Source organism: Vanessa cardui, chromosome 26 (assembly GCF_905220365.1).
Source record: "Vanessa cardui chromosome 26, ilVanCard2.1, whole genome shotgun sequence".
In the NCBI taxonomy this organism is placed as follows: domain Eukaryota; kingdom Metazoa; phylum Arthropoda; class Insecta; order Lepidoptera; family Nymphalidae; genus Vanessa; species Vanessa cardui.
The window spans coordinates 2,691,260-2,706,860 of NC_061148.1; the positions used below are offsets into that span (position 1 = coordinate 2,691,260).

General features: G+C 33.7%; 3 protein-coding genes across 20 annotated transcripts in view; 1 reads left to right on the forward strand and 2 right to left on the reverse strand.

The window, feature by feature from the left end:
* LOC124540858 overlaps positions 1–6,081 on the forward strand; it is a 34,963-nt gene extending 28,882 nt beyond the window's left edge. The window contains exons 4-6 of the mRNA XM_047118622.1: positions 878–970; positions 1,380–1,514; positions 1,688–6,081. Coding sequence (XP_046974578.1) covers positions 878–970; positions 1,380–1,514; positions 1,688–4,819 — 3,360 coding nt within the window. The 3' untranslated portion in view covers positions 4,820–6,081. The remainder of the gene's footprint in view (positions 1–877; positions 971–1,379; positions 1,515–1,687) is intronic.
* A 951-nt stretch (positions 6,082–7,032) lies between these two features.
* Positions 7,033–10,161, reverse strand: LOC124540862. The gene has a single exon (XM_047118643.1). It carries the CDS (start codon positions 10,146–10,148, stop codon positions 9,837–9,839), a length of 312 nt encoding a protein of 103 aa, XP_046974599.1. The 5' UTR covers positions 10,149–10,161; the 3' UTR covers positions 7,033–9,836.
* Positions 10,162–10,222: 61 nt separating this feature from the next.
* The window catches only part of LOC124540859 (serine/threonine-protein kinase MARK2-like), a 167,620-nt gene continuing 162,241 nt past the window's right edge, over positions 10,223–15,601 (reverse strand). For 15 of the 18 annotated variants that reach the window (XM_047118640.1, XM_047118637.1, XM_047118635.1 and 12 more), the window contains 5 exons: positions 13,665–13,736; positions 12,092–12,151; positions 11,223–11,328; positions 10,799–10,958; positions 10,223–10,363 (listed from right to left, as the gene is read on the reverse strand). In XM_047118640.1, the coding sequence (XP_046974596.1) occupies positions 10,305–10,363; positions 10,799–10,958; positions 11,223–11,328; positions 12,092–12,151; positions 13,665–13,736 (457 nt within the window). In that variant the 3' untranslated portion in view covers positions 10,223–10,304. The remainder of the gene's footprint in view (positions 10,364–10,798; positions 10,959–11,222; positions 11,329–12,091; positions 12,152–13,664; positions 13,737–15,601) is intronic. The other 3 variants (XM_047118628.1, XM_047118633.1, XM_047118631.1) reach the window with 2 other exon arrangements.

Consider the following 15,601-nt stretch of genomic DNA (forward strand, 5'->3'; position numbering starts at 1 on the left):
GATTCCAAAAGTAGGTCGTTCATTAAAAGCCTGCACTTTATTTTTACAAAATGTCAACAGCGAGGTATCATTAAGTTGACAAATTAACTTTTCCTTTATTGACAAAGGTATTACATTATAATGCCTATAGTGATCTTAATGATCTGTCTTAAAATGATTTTAACTAAAAAATGCTAAATGCTTAACATGCGTATTTATTACATATTTTATTATTGATGAACATACACTTCAGATAAAATAATATTATTGGAAGTCGATATAAAATAAGCTATAGCTATTGTATGTAGCTAATGGATTAAGCTGTTTTAATAATTAAGAACATTTGTAACAGAGAAAGTTTGTCTATAGTTTTATTTACGTTCCAATATTCTCTTTAATGTTCATTAATCTTAATTAACAGCCCATAGTTAATTATCTATATTAAGCCTAACGTTGTATTGTAATCATTCATGGTTTGATTAATTTCCTTATGATCGATTTTGGGCACAATCACTTTCAACGGAGAGCAATCAACTACGCACTCAAAATAGTAGGAAATTAATATACTGCGAGTTATGGAGTTCTCAGGTGACTGTCACTCTTAAGAGAGTTCTATTCCCTCCCTTTTCTAATCCGATAGGGCGGCAATCCGTCGCCAGTGGAGAAAGTAAAGGCGCAGGACCAATAGCGTTATATAGCTTACGAAGCACACTGTAAACTTCCAGAATTTGTATTACAAAGAATTTCATGACACAACTCAATAATTTTTTAAAAGCCGTTCCCTGGACTATTCAGGAACACAGAGGCTGCGATTTTATAAGGAGTCCACGAGTCTATGAGTGCAATAAGTAATACTGATCATGAAAATATAAATGAAATATGTTTTTAAATGTTCCAGAATAACCTGCCGGTTGCGACGGCGCAGTGGGGGTGGCAGATGAGTCAAACGGGACCCGGGACTATTGGGCATTACTTCGTTAGATTACCAGAGGTTTATATCATACATATACGCATACATTTTGCACTGTTATAAAAAAAACACATACATAAATTTCAGACTAAAGTTTGAAAACAGACTGTGGATCACATAAGTATTCAAATTAAGAAATAATTTTTCGTTCCTATTAAGCGTTTGTAGGAGTGATCAAGAAAGTAAAGAGAGTCATGATAGAGCCTTCTTTTAAACAGTATGGCTTCCTTGATCTGATGATGCTTAATATATCCCTCAATATATCGAGACTTGCATGAGGAAATTGAAACTCACGTCGAAGTCACGGTATAGGCACCAATGAGTTCACGTACTTTCTCTGAGTTCGATCAGTTTTTATAATTATATTGTTTGATCTTATTGTACATTTTTAGTATATACGATCAAATTTAAGAAGTAAATTTAATTTCAGTCAGAACAACAAGTGCGCTACGTAGCTGACGGTAGCGGCTACCACGGTACTGTCGCCGTCACCACTAGTGACCAGCAACATGTGCATACCACAAACTTTGCGTTGGGAGAGCGAGCTATTGAACTAAATTCTCAGGTTTGTGAAATATATTTGATTCAAGTATTCTAAAAATGCAGAGTTAATTTATGGTCTAACGACAAGGCAATAAAGTACAATTTTGAATTCTTTGAATATATTTTTCTGAAACAGTCATTTCTTTATGAGTAATACAATTTACTATATCATCAAAATATGTTTTTATCTTACAGGTGCCAAATACATACCAAAACACAGCCACCAACGGAAGTCAGTTGAACAGAAGCAGTCTCCAACAAGTACAATCACCCATTGATATATATCTTCTTCAGCAACAATATCCCATGCAAGGACAAATTGTGCACATATCTCCTAACACTCCACAAAACTTCCTACATTTCACATCTCTACCTAGCTTTTACTATAGCGAAGGTACTACACCTAAACAGATTTATTACAATGATAACAAAGACAACAATGAAAATAACGACGCGAATTCCCAAATTTCAAACGAACCTACAATAAACCAATCAAAAAGTGAAGCGAATGATGAAATCATAGAAACAAATGAAAACGGACCTGTTGTGAGAATATTCAAAGATCACAATTGTCGAAACGAAGATGGCCACCCAATTAATGAAGAGCATGTAAGTAAATTACAAAAGCCAACAGAAACAACTGCAAACGTACCTACTTTTAAAGAACACAACGTTCATGGAAATTTCGGAGCACGAGACAAACCAACATATCAACGTGAGTCTAATTACAATGTTAATTCCAACGATAGGAGCCAACGATTCTATTACTCTACTGAAATAAGCCATCCCACAACAGTCAAGCCTACTTCTTATACAGCACATGAAGGTATTTCGAGGTTAGTAGCATCGACACAGGATTTGATATCAAACGAAGATCTTTTAAGAATAAATCACGCAGCCGAAAGAATAGTTAACAACCATAATGATGATATTATAAAACCTAAACGTCGCTCTAATTCAAGAACGTTAAACTTCAACTACTACAGGCCTGAAGAAGATTCTAGATCTAGGAATAGAATAACAGTATCAGCCAAGTATGGAAATATTGAAGAAAGCAAATTGAACGAACCGCAGATAGTTCAAGGACAAAACTTCCAAACTGCAACAAATGAATATAAATTCGCCTCGCCTATCGTTGTTGAAGATACAAATTTTGGTAGTTATAAACAACAAATAGTGAACAATTTGATGTCAACAATGGTACCATATATCGACAATGGCTATGAAATTGTTGATGTCAGAAATAGCCTAAATGAAAACTATACTTATTCGGAAGATAATAAATCCGACGAAGATTTAGTTAATATCACACCACGACCAGTGAGTCAAAAATATTTAGCTCCTATCACCGTCGCTTTAAGATTACTAAACTCAAACGATACTAATGTATTTAACAATGTCGACGATCATGAAGCTTCTGACAGCGAATTTATTTCAAATACAGTTGAAAACCCCCGACGTGAAAAAACCATTGTGGAAATACAAGAGTCAATACCTGTAGAAATTACTCATATAAATGAAGTTGAATATCATGAATATTTAGATGAAGGTAGAAGCAATCAAGATAACCCATTGGGACTAGTGAAATCTTTATATCAAAAATATTTAGAATCCTTGGAAGCAAATAATAATAAAAATGCGTACCAAAATGCAAACAGCCAACAGATTAATAACAATGAAAACAATAGTGAAAATTCTCAAGAAATTTTAGAATCCAGTGAGAATAAGCAGACTGATATTCAAGAACAAGCGAGCTCGGATAACCAAAATTCATATACAAGTTATTACAACACAGATAACAAAATAATTCAACCTATAATCATTGAAAAGCAAGTACCGGTAACAACATATGTAGATCGTTTTATCGAGAAGAAAGTACCATATCCAGAACCAGTTGAAGTTGTTAAACAAGTGCCAGTAGATCGGCCAGTACCGGTGCCAGTGCATTACGAGACAATAGTGGAGAAACCGGTGGAAGTAACTAGATATGTAAATAAACCGTTCCCTGTTGAAGTTCTAAAACCATATCCAGTTGAAGTCAGAGTGCCATATCCAGTGGAACATAAGGTTTATATTGACCGTCCAGTAAATGTTCCGTATCCAGTTGAGAAAGTTGTCGAAAAACATTTAATCCAACATGTACCCGTGCCAACTCCGGTTGGGATTCCTGTTGGAATCCATATTCCCGTTGAAAAGAAAGTATTATATCCCATACCGGTCGAAACTCCAGTACCAGTGGCTGTCCCAATAGAAAAACCTATCCCATATGAGAAAATCGTAGAAAAAGAAGTCCCAGTGCCCTATCCAGTAGAGAAAAAGGTCCCGTATCCCGTCAGGCATGAAGTTAAGGTTCCAGTGCCGTATCCAGTGGAAAAAAGGGTACCATATCCTATTGAAAAAATTGTTGAAAAACCAGTAACAGTGACAAAAGTGGTCGAAAAGCACGTAAAAGTGCCTGTTCCCCATCCAGTGCGAGTGGAAGTACCAAGACCTTACCCCGTTGATAGGATAGTCGAGAAAAAGGTACCCTATCCTGTCCACGTTGATAGAATCGTTGAAAAAAGAGTGCCAGTCCAAGTACCGTATCCCGTAAAGACAGTAGTCGAGAAAATCGTAGAAAAGCCAGTAGTTGTTACAAAGTATGTCGATAAACCGTATCCTGTCGAAAAACGGGTTCCGTATCCAGTTGAAAAAATCGTAGAAAGAAAAGTTCCCTATCCTGTCCACATACCAGTGGAGGTCAAAGTCCCATATGCTGTTGAAAGAAACACGCAAAAACCCGAACCGTACCAATTCGAAAAAGTTGAACCGACAACACTTTATAGCTATGGCATTACTCAAGAAGCTCTTTCAAATGTGGCGAATTATTTGAGATATCAACAGGAACAATACAAACAACCCATTCCAAATTACTTAAAGAATAACGTCGATAGTTACGGCTCCCAACAAGCTGAATCACAACGAAACTATCAAATACAACTCGCGAATGCGCAGCTTTTGAAAAATCTGCAAAACCCAACTCCCGTCCAATCAACGCGTTGGGGAAATCACTACGCTTCTTCATATAACTATTTGAATTCTACCGTCGATTCTAAAAAACCATCGAATACTAACAGTCAAGAAAATTACAAATACTACGGTCCACCGCCGTTGAAGAATTACAATAATGAATGGGAAAATAATAAGGATTACTCAGAGAGGGTCAGAAGGACTGACAGAACACCAAAAATGATGAACTTAAGGATAGAATACGGAGGGTTCAAGCCGCCATTAATTCCAAGCACGGAGGTCGATTTAGATGGCGTACCCATTAATAACAAAGAATAATCTTTAATCAAAACAATAAAAATGCTCTCTCCCGTTCTGAAGTGATATCGACATATATTTAGAAATACAAGGTTTATTTTACATCGACATTATATGGTGACACTTAAAAAAAGTCGGACCAACAATATTGATTTCTCATAATTTCATAGAAAATCTACTTTTTAATTTTAAATGTATGTATATCAGTTTACGAACATAATGACAAATCCATAGTCGAAATAGACTGGTGTCCTACCATGAAGTTCTTAAGGGAGGTAATTACGAAATTCCAGCAGTAGGCACATAGAATTTGCCATTTTTAAATATACTAGCTGTTTCAGTGCACAAAATATAAAAAACGAGGTTAACAGAATTCCATAAATTAAAACCACCTACGGATGAATCTGCGTCGATTGGTCAGTAATATCGGTATAACTTTGTCTACTTTTCACGTGATTGACGCAAGAAGTAAAATTCAATCAAAAGCGGCTCCAAATAGTTCGTGTTCTATCACATACGGTTCTGCCCGCCAGTTCTGTTACTTGAACTTGGCTGACACGCTACCGAGTGTCTAGATATTTTACTCATTGCACTTTAAAACAAAATAATACTTCTCTCCTTATTCTACACAAACGATAGAATATCAATAGCTTTATTGTCCTGTTTATAACATTAATAGTCATACAATATATAAGTTAAATAAATTATTTTATTTTTAAGAATCAACAAATACTTTTACAAAAGCGTAATACAATATGAGAACAAGTACACATTCCTCTTACGTAGAAACGTATGTACAATCGGGGTAAGAAAAGGTTCGTCACCTTAAGATCTATTTTCGTGTGCTCAGTATGAGCGATAATCTGCTTTACTGATAGAGAATGACATATTGCGTCGCTATGATTCGATGTTTAGATTCAAAAGGTACTAAGTGATTATGACTCGATAAAGGAATGAATTTGAAAACTGACGAAGGTTTTATTACTCTGACTGTACAATAATCTATTTACTAATTCTATTTCCTAGAATAGTTATCCCAATATAGTCATTTATTTATTACAAAGATAATATAGTATTGTGTTTTGTGATCAATTATATAAGAACTTTTCAACAATTTCATTATATTTAAGATTGCAACAAATACTGGTAAGCTAATTATTATGGAATATACTTTTCTAATGATTAAAAACCAAAATATAATATATAAACAAAAATTCAAGAGCCATATTATGGTTAACTTTAAGTTAGAATAAGAATCGTTATGAATTGTGTATAAATGTACTGTTGAATTATATTGATTTTGAAACAATTTAGGTTATTTTATTCAATCCTCTAAATGATTAAAAACTGAAACTATTATTATAACATATATATTTTTATTAATGTTGAGAGTTGCTTTACCAGTGGGCTTTGTGCAGGTACACTTTTTTTTTTCTCGGTGGAAAAACGCATTTTGCGCTTCCCCCACGTGATGGAAAGTGGGGTGGGGGTGTGTGGGACTCCCCGGAGCCCTGAACGCCGAGTGCGCCCAAGCACACCGGGTTTACCCACTAAAAAACCAGCGGTACCCTCTCCGTCTTTCGATGGACGCCACGGGATCGCTTACGCATACTACCATGACTTGTGCAGGTACACTTAGGTTGCCATCCTCTCATCGTCTGATGATCGTCGTATGATCAGTGAAGCATAGACTGTGTGAGGATATCTTTACAGTGCTGATGTGTATTACTTACCACCCGATGGTAACTTTATTTACTAATTATTCTTAAAATTACAACAAGTAATTTGAAATAAGAAATAGAGCTGCAACATAGTGCCTTTTTAAATGCTTATCCTACATTATTTTATGGCATAATGTTTGCTTTTAAAAATAAGATTTTTATTCCTATTATGCTGAGTCCATTATATTTTATCACTCACTCATTTACTGCACTCTCTGCGGACAATTAGCTCAGTTTCAGTTGTTTGAAATTAAAATAAATTCAGTTGAGAGGTTATTTCAAAATTAGTTCACGAAAAAAAAACAAAGATATTCCTCTTTATAGTCTTCTTTATAGCACACACCATGATGCATTCGACCTTTTATACAAACAGTAACATAAAATTTAAGAGATATTTATACTGAAAAAGTGGCAACATACAACAGAACAATAGGTTAGTATAGAAGGGAGGTTAGACAAAAGTAATAAGGGAATTTTTATTTGAATCGTACAAAGGAAACAAAAAAACGAATGTTGGAATTAAAAATAAAATTTATTTCCTTGAATATCTCACAATCGCCGTACCACAAGTCAATCTTCAGGCCACGGTCGACTACACTAAATTATATCATAAACCAAAGCTCATATATATAACTACAGTATGTAAACATTATTATGTATTTCGACTTGACTTGCCGCGTCGTGAAACAATGAAAAATATTTAAAAAACATATTCGCTCCTAAAATCACATGTAAATTGGCAGTTCATTATTATTATATTTTTAATGGTAATTTTTTTGTATAGCAACACTGTTCATTTCAAAGTCGGGTAATGATTTCACATATTTTATTGTATTAAAACGTCAAAAAGGGACGGAGATATATTTTAATGGCAAAAATAAAAATAACTTTTCATTTATTTTTTTAACTTTTTATTATAAGAGTTATGAATATTGTACATTAATAAAGAATTAAATAATTAAAAAACAGTAAATCAAATATTTATAAAATTGAAAAACGATTTTACAGTCAGTGTTGCTACTTTATATAATTATTTATGTTTTAAAAATAATTTAAAAAAAAAAAACAACATGATACCATTTTCCTAACACCAAGTTCTTAAAGCGGCATTGTGTTGTTAACAGTATATGACGTAACAACGCGACAGTCAGAAGCCGAAAGGTCAGATTTGTGATTTCTTGTAAAAGTATAACACTACACTTAATTAGAATATAGAAAAAGATACGCGATCGCCCGCACGGCTTACAACATACATACATACGTACCTATTTTAATATTTATATCTAGTAAGTATGCGAAAATTCACTCACAAAGAGACAAAATAAAAATGAAAGCATCACACCAAATCACAAAAGAATATATTATATTAATCACAAATAAAAGGCTGATTACAATGCATACCGTGTAACAATAAGGTAAAATTAAAAATAAAACAGAACAATTTGACACGTGTAATAATGAACATTATTGCTATAACTACAAAGTCCATAATACTTTGATCACAATTACGTTACACATCTAACATTTTTTTTTTGTGAGTTACCCTATAATGCGTCTAGATTGAAATCTCAACCCACAGTGGTACATTTAATAGAACATTTTGACACTTTCTAATTCAGCCTTATAATTAGAAAGAGGCAACTGCAGTGGGCGACCGCGTGTTACCATTTTTATATACTGACACACTTCAGAGACAGAAGCGCAGATAGATGACATTTGTTACGAGTGTTGCCATAGCAAAATTTTAAAAAAAACTATCATTTAATATATTTTTCAAACTTTGCTACAGCATTACTAAAGAGTCACCAATCATTGACTATTTCACAATCGACCAATGTATCTATTGCCATTTTCGAATTGTCTTTTCATTTAAAATATTCAATACTGGATATTGACTGGGGAGAACTATTATTGCACTGATGTTATTAAATTAAATACATTTAATTCAATGTTGATAAAAAAAAAACTTTTCAACAGAGCAATTTCAACATGGCGGATTGTTACTTACTAATTTAAAAGCTGTAAATTTAACGAACGTAGCAGGAGAGTTCAACAACGACAGATAACATATCGTCAATAAGACAGCAATATATTATATCAACATTTGTCATTACGGTTGGAAAGTAAATTATAATTAACACTAAGCTAACTTGTATCTTGAGCGCAAACTCACTTTGTACATTATTACATTATTAAGATAAGTAAATTAATATGTAAGCGGTAGCACAAACGTCGGTGCGTCGGTGTGTGTGGCGCGACCGTTAAATGTCTTTTAAAAAAAAAATCGATTCAAACCAGAATACGCCAGTTCGATTATAAATAAAAGTGATAAAATTTAAAAATAAAACAATTCCGCACGACACACACCAATCGGCCGTTCCTTAACTATGTTTTTAAAAAAAAAATAATTAAAAATCCGTGAACGACACGACGATAAAAGTTTCAATTATTTATTTTTACAAAATAAACGAGGCTTTTCGACTTGAGAGCGATTACGTTTAACTAAAGAAACATACGTTCGGTAGCCTTGGCACAACGCGTACGATCTCGCCCGACACATCGATCACTGACATTACAGATTAAATAATAAGTCTTAGTGAATTCATTTATTTTTATTCATTTAGCGGGTAACACTTCCGCTTGCCATGTGAAAAATTATAAAAGACCAGTCCCGAATATAGTACATAATTATAGTTCATCGTTCTGGAAACACTAAAGTGTATTCGGATGAAGTAGTCTTGAGCTGAGATATTTACATATTTTATGATAAATCAATTATTTCCTACATATGATTATTTAAAATATGACAAAGTTAACCATAATTTGAGTTCGACTGATTAGAGAAATAGCTAGATAAAACATTTTTTTTATATTACAACAATATCTTAATTATTATTAACCTTAAGTCTTTTGTAATAGAAAAAAAATCTATTCGAATATTAACATAATAAAAATGAAGTGTCTTAAGAAACACAATAAAAACTAAATTCATAGTCGATTTCGTTAAGATACATTCGAAACAGAAACGAGAAAACATCGATTTGAGAATACGCAAATCGCTCTAACGCAGGCGTTACGGATACCCGCGACTCCGTCCGCGGCGGAGGCGAACAATTAAACTAAAAATTCGAATCGAACTCAATACGTCTCGCCGCGACGGTTGGTGGAAACCGATCAGTGTAGCGCCGCCGATGGATTCGAAAATCGAACGGCCCCTAAGCTCGAGGCGCGGAACGTGACCGCCGGTGGAAGGTTTGAAAATGGAACGGGTCTGGTCGCGCGATCTCGCGAGACGTGACGTCATCGGCATGCTGGTTTCAAAAATCGAACAGCTCCGGCGGCGGTATCGGGTCGACGGGCAGGCAGTCGCACGGCGGCGACACGGGCGAGCGCACGCGGCCCTGGCGGCGCAGCGCGTACACGCTCGACGTGTGCGGGAGGCGGTGCTTCGTGTCGACGTCGGCGCTGTCGGCGCGCAGCGACAGCGACGAGCGCGGCTGCACGCGCGCCGGCGACAGCGGCGGCCGCAGGTAGTCGCTGCGCGCCAGCGACTCCGGCGTGTACGCCGTGAGGTAGTGAGCCAACGCACCTGACGGCGTCCGGAGGCCCGCGTTGGCGACGAGCACCATGTCCTCGGCGGAGAGGCGCAGGCTGTCGGAGCGCGGGGGCGGCGGCGGCGGCGGCGGCGGGGTGAGCTCGTCGTCGGAGGGCGCGGGGGAGGGCGTGGCGGAGGGCGGGGAGGGCGCGCGGCGGCGGCGGCGCCTGCGCGGGGCGCTCCCGGGCAGTCACAGCTTGAGCTCGTTGGCGATCTTCGAAGCAATGTTTTTGAAGCCGATGCTCGTGCCTGCGGGACGATGACACGGAACATTACATGACGTTAAACACATAACGACCTCCGTAGTCGAGGGGTTTTCATGGGTACGCCACTCTGAGGTCCCGAGTTCGATTCCCGGCCGAGTCGATGTAGATTACCATTCGTTTTCTATGTTGTCTTGGGTCTGGGTGTTTGTGGTACCGTCGTTACTTCTGATTTTCCATAACACAAGTGCTCTAGCTACTTACATTGGGATCAAAAAAAATAAAAAAAAAAAATAATAAAAATAAAAAAAATTCTGTGAAATTTCATTATGAGCCTCCCTTTATTATTAAACTAAGCATTAGGTTGGTGTCATTAAAATGTATACGAGATAAAGATAAAAACAAAATACAAACTTCGATCAACAAGTCAATCTCTCTAGTCATCAATAATACGTTATTAAAAACTGGAACTGTAACTCACCGGATATCCTCTTGAACCGAACGCCGTTAAGAGAGAGTCGAGGCAGCTTGCAGACCTCGATCTCCCACTGAACCAGGGAGTCCGCATTCGGATCTCCGTGCACACAAAGTAGTAGGAACCTCTCTCGTTGTTCGTAGTCGCAGTTATTTGCATCTAGCACCTAGAATAACATCGATGTATCAAAACTCTACGACAGCTGCTGAGACCTTTTCATTTACAACTTGGAATTTATATCCCTCAAATATTTCAATCGTTATGTACTTCGACAATTATATATCGTTATATTACATTTACCATATACATGACTTAAAATTATATAAATTGAATATGAAATATTATTGAAATACAAATAAGGCCGGTTCGATTATAAAGCGTCGACTTAATAATAACTTGTCTTGTAAAAATCAACTCGATTCAGACTGACCTTTCGAATTTCAGCCATAATCTCGTTGGGATCTCTCGAAGACGTAGTCTTCATGCTCCATGTGAAGCGCAGCACACGAGGCTTCACTTGTTCCTCGGTCCCCTGTCTGAATATCAGGGTTCGTTCAGAACATCTACGACTGGCTGATAGATTTTTGACGAGGGGATCGATCCGATAATATATGACTAACTACCCGCCTCATATGAAATATTGAACATATCAGAATCATCAAACAGGCTTTCCTGTTGGGTTCAAAGATTACGCTAAGTGTTAACCATAAATTATGTCCGCCAAATCATATATCAGTTTACTTCCCAAGCCTAATAAATCTAACAGTTTATACTGAGAAATCAGTTGAGTTAACTGTTTACATTAAAGAAAAGATCTTTACTTGCATTCTTTATATAAATAAAATCATTTGTATTTTGAAATAACAAGGTTTTCATAGGAATGTTACATCATTTAATTTTAATAAAAAAATAATAATAAAAAACTGTCCAAACTTAAAATTACACAGTTAATAAAATATTGTAACACTAAGCAATTAAAAGTTAATATCGCAGCATATAATGTTATATGTAAATGGGATGTGAAATGTTATGTTAAATATTATGGTATAAAGCAAAACACGGGTGTATGTTCAAAGCCCGAATGTTGCCAATAATTAAAAAGTAAACTGTTTACTGATAACAACGATATACAGATTAAAAAAGGATTTCCTAAACACAGAAGACAAAAAAGAATAGTTTAAGTGACACTTAATAGATCAAGAAGAATAGGCAAAGATCATTTAAATTACGGACAAATTTTGACAGATTTAAAATAAAAATACAAATTTAAAAATATAAAATGAACCAATGGATAATTACCCAAGGAGGGCTTGCGGACTAGCGCCTACGGCATGCTTCGGGGTGGTACCGTCGATAGGCCTAAAAACAGAAAAACATAAACACTAACGCTAAACACTAGGGCGGGACGCGATGCACTAACACAATATTTATATTAAGCTGAATTAAAAAAAATACCAGGAATTACTCCGACAGAAGTTGCCTTAAGCATTTAATTCTTTATAGATGCCACTTACAAACATTACACTGTGTTAAATAAAATATTTAAGTAAGGGAGAGAAAAAATATTTAATTAAACACCAATTCAAAATCAGATCATAAACAATTTTCAGCTCAATATAAATATATGTTTACATTAATTAAGAGTGCAAATTTTCAAAAATCAAAGCACAATAAGCAAGGCGACGATGGAAATTAAAAAAACAAACATCTCATGCCGTACGTCCTATAACTTACCCTCCGTGTGAACCATGCTTAAAACATGCTTACAGTATCCGGATACAGACTAACAAAAACATCACCAAAAACAATGTAGTTAAAAATAATTGTATTTAATAAATTATTCAGCCTAGTAACTAACTGTCATAATCTACTTTAAAAAGAAACTCTATATTTTTTTGAATTTAGAACTATTTTAAAATTTTTAGACATATATTTAATTAAGTTTTAAAGCTATGTGATGAATGTTTTAATGAGGTATGCACTAAACGCATGCAATTTCGTTTTTTTTTTTTCAAAGTGTAGTATCCTATAAAAAATATTTTAATAAAATCCACAATATTAGTCAAACATGTTAATGAGTTTTAATTCAATAAAAAAACACTCGAAAATATCACAACGGTTAAATTTTGTTATTTACGATCGTAATCCAGCCGATTTTTTGTTATAAAAAATAAATAAATAATCATGATTTCATTTCTTTGATTTCCTTTAAATTGTATAGTAATTTTTATAAATATAACAAAAATTTATAGAAATTAAAATGTCATATCAAAATATTGTATTGTTTTTTAGTTATTATTAGCAAAGTATTTTTTCTGCATGACATGCATGGTAACAATATTAAGAAAACTACAAATTTCTTTCAATGATTGCCTGTTTTATATTATTTATGATAACTACGCTTATTATATACATATATTAATATTCATAATAAAACAAACACTTCCATTTAGCAATAACTTGCTTGACAATTTTGTAAGTTGTTTGATAAAAATAAAAACAAAATCGGTTGGATTACCCGTTAAAATTATCAACACACAATTATGTGATTTATAAAGTTGATCGAATACGTTACGTCGCACTTTTGTGGTTTATGTAAGAAATATTTTATTTGATAACGACATTATTATATATACTACGAACAATATTAAACCAAGGATTAAATATTAATTAAAAAAAAAAAAAAAAACAAAAACAAAATTTTATATAATTTAAAAAGAAAAAAATAGTCTATGAAATTCTTAAGTTCCATTCAGCGGGAATTTTTACTTGTCATATTTGGGAATTTTCAAATGACATGCGTCACCACAAACGCGCGAAAACGTTTCGAATATTAAAAAAATCAAACTGTCAAACATATTTAGCCGCGTACCTCCGCTGTATGTCGAGAGAGGAAAAAATTCGCGGTTTCTGCCGTCCGGCTGTCTCGCCCAACACTGACAGTCTAAACAATAACACTTACCATGTAAGTATACATGAATAAACTTTTTTTTTTTTAATCAAAAATGAGTAAAACCTTTATAGATCAAAACTCATTCTGTAGATGAAGTGCTGCTATAACAATGACGACTAAAATATTATAAAATATAGTTATTTTATTTATCTAAAAATAATCGTGAATAATCTTGTTTATATCAAGTCTTACATTAATCAAAATAATGAATGATATTAATTAAGAGATATCGATAACAATTATGATTTTTAAAAAACGAAAAAAAATATATTTATTTTGTAACACATGTAAATGAAATGTAATAAGTACATAGTTGAAAAATAAAAAAAAAATACCGTAACGTTTTTGTCGCAACGTGAATGCAATAAAAATATAACAAAAACAAAACACGAACTATCTAAAATTAACTTATTTTTTCATAATCGACGAACGAGGCGGACTTAGCAGTGTGCGAGACAAACTCTGAGAAGTCACAGATAACACACACGCTTTGTCTCTCCATAGAGCTTATTTTATGATGCAATCGATCAATGTCTATGGTATAGCTATAACGCACATATGTAAGTATGAGGGGTTCCCATTAAAATAAAACACATTGTTTATTGAAAATCTGATTATTAGGATAAGCGCAACACATACAATACTAACCATTCATCATTATATTACATTTACATTACATAATTTTTTGTTTCACTCCTGTAATACCGTAAAAAAATACCTATAAATAACGCCATAGAGACAGATTGACGTCACAATTTGAACGAAAGAGAAAAAACCATACAAAAGACAGTACAGAGTATAGAAAATAAAAAAGTAAATATTCTTTTTTTTTAAATCGTGACTACAATCTATCTCTAAAAGTCAAATCGCAACAAAAAGAAATACATATAATATGTCAATGGAATTGTTATTAATGAGGGGACAAACTTATTCATTAAATATAAAATATATAAACAATCAAAACTGAATAAAAAAAAATCATATTTGCGGATGCTGTCTGTACGTATACTGAAGAAATGAAAAAAAAAACAAAGAAATCATCACAAAGCCACGTATTATATATAAAATCACAAACTTAGCTTCTAGGTTAGAAATAGAATGTATTGCATCTCTCCTACGGTACGATTAATATTTACTTAAATTAATAAAAAAAATGCTAATAAAAAGATAATGCACTGTTATTATTTTAATTATTTAAATGACAACACGACATAAATTTTAGAGAATTGTGTGTCGAGAATTCGCCGCTTAATCTACAAATTTGAAATGAAATATATGTATGTATATATAACGATACCAAACAACCCTACACTTCTGAACCTCGGCCTAATTCAGTGTTTTTAATTTAAAAAAAAAAAAACTATACAAATACTTCTTTCATAGAGGAAAGTTTTAAGCGGAAAATAAAAACGTTATGTCGGAAATAATGGAATAAAGCAATGTTACATTATAAACTTTAAAAGTTACATATAAAAAAATATATAATTATCACACCGAAAATGTCAAAAGGACCATTTTATCAACAAATAATACACCAAGGGAGGGAGGGAGCACCTAAACATAAAATTATGTTTCACAGTCATAAAAATTTTACATTTAATATGAATACTGCTAACATGATATAATAAAATAAATGAAAAATAATATAAAATAATCATTAAATTACATATTTATGTTATAAAATAAATGTTACTATATAAAAACGATTACATGTTTCTATATTGACATTTCCTAATAAATTAGAAAAAATATATTTTTGTCAAATATTATTGTTTGCATAATTATGATCAATTATTAATAATTAAAATTTATTTTTAATTCTCTGTGACATTTAATTTATAACATAAAAATTACGC

What these genes read in the sequence shown, in the direction of transcription:
- LOC124540862 (XM_047118643.1), bottom strand. Translation starts at nt 10,148, where the DNA reads ATGGTGCTCGTCGCCAACGCGGGCCTCCGGACGCCGTCAGGTGCGTTG.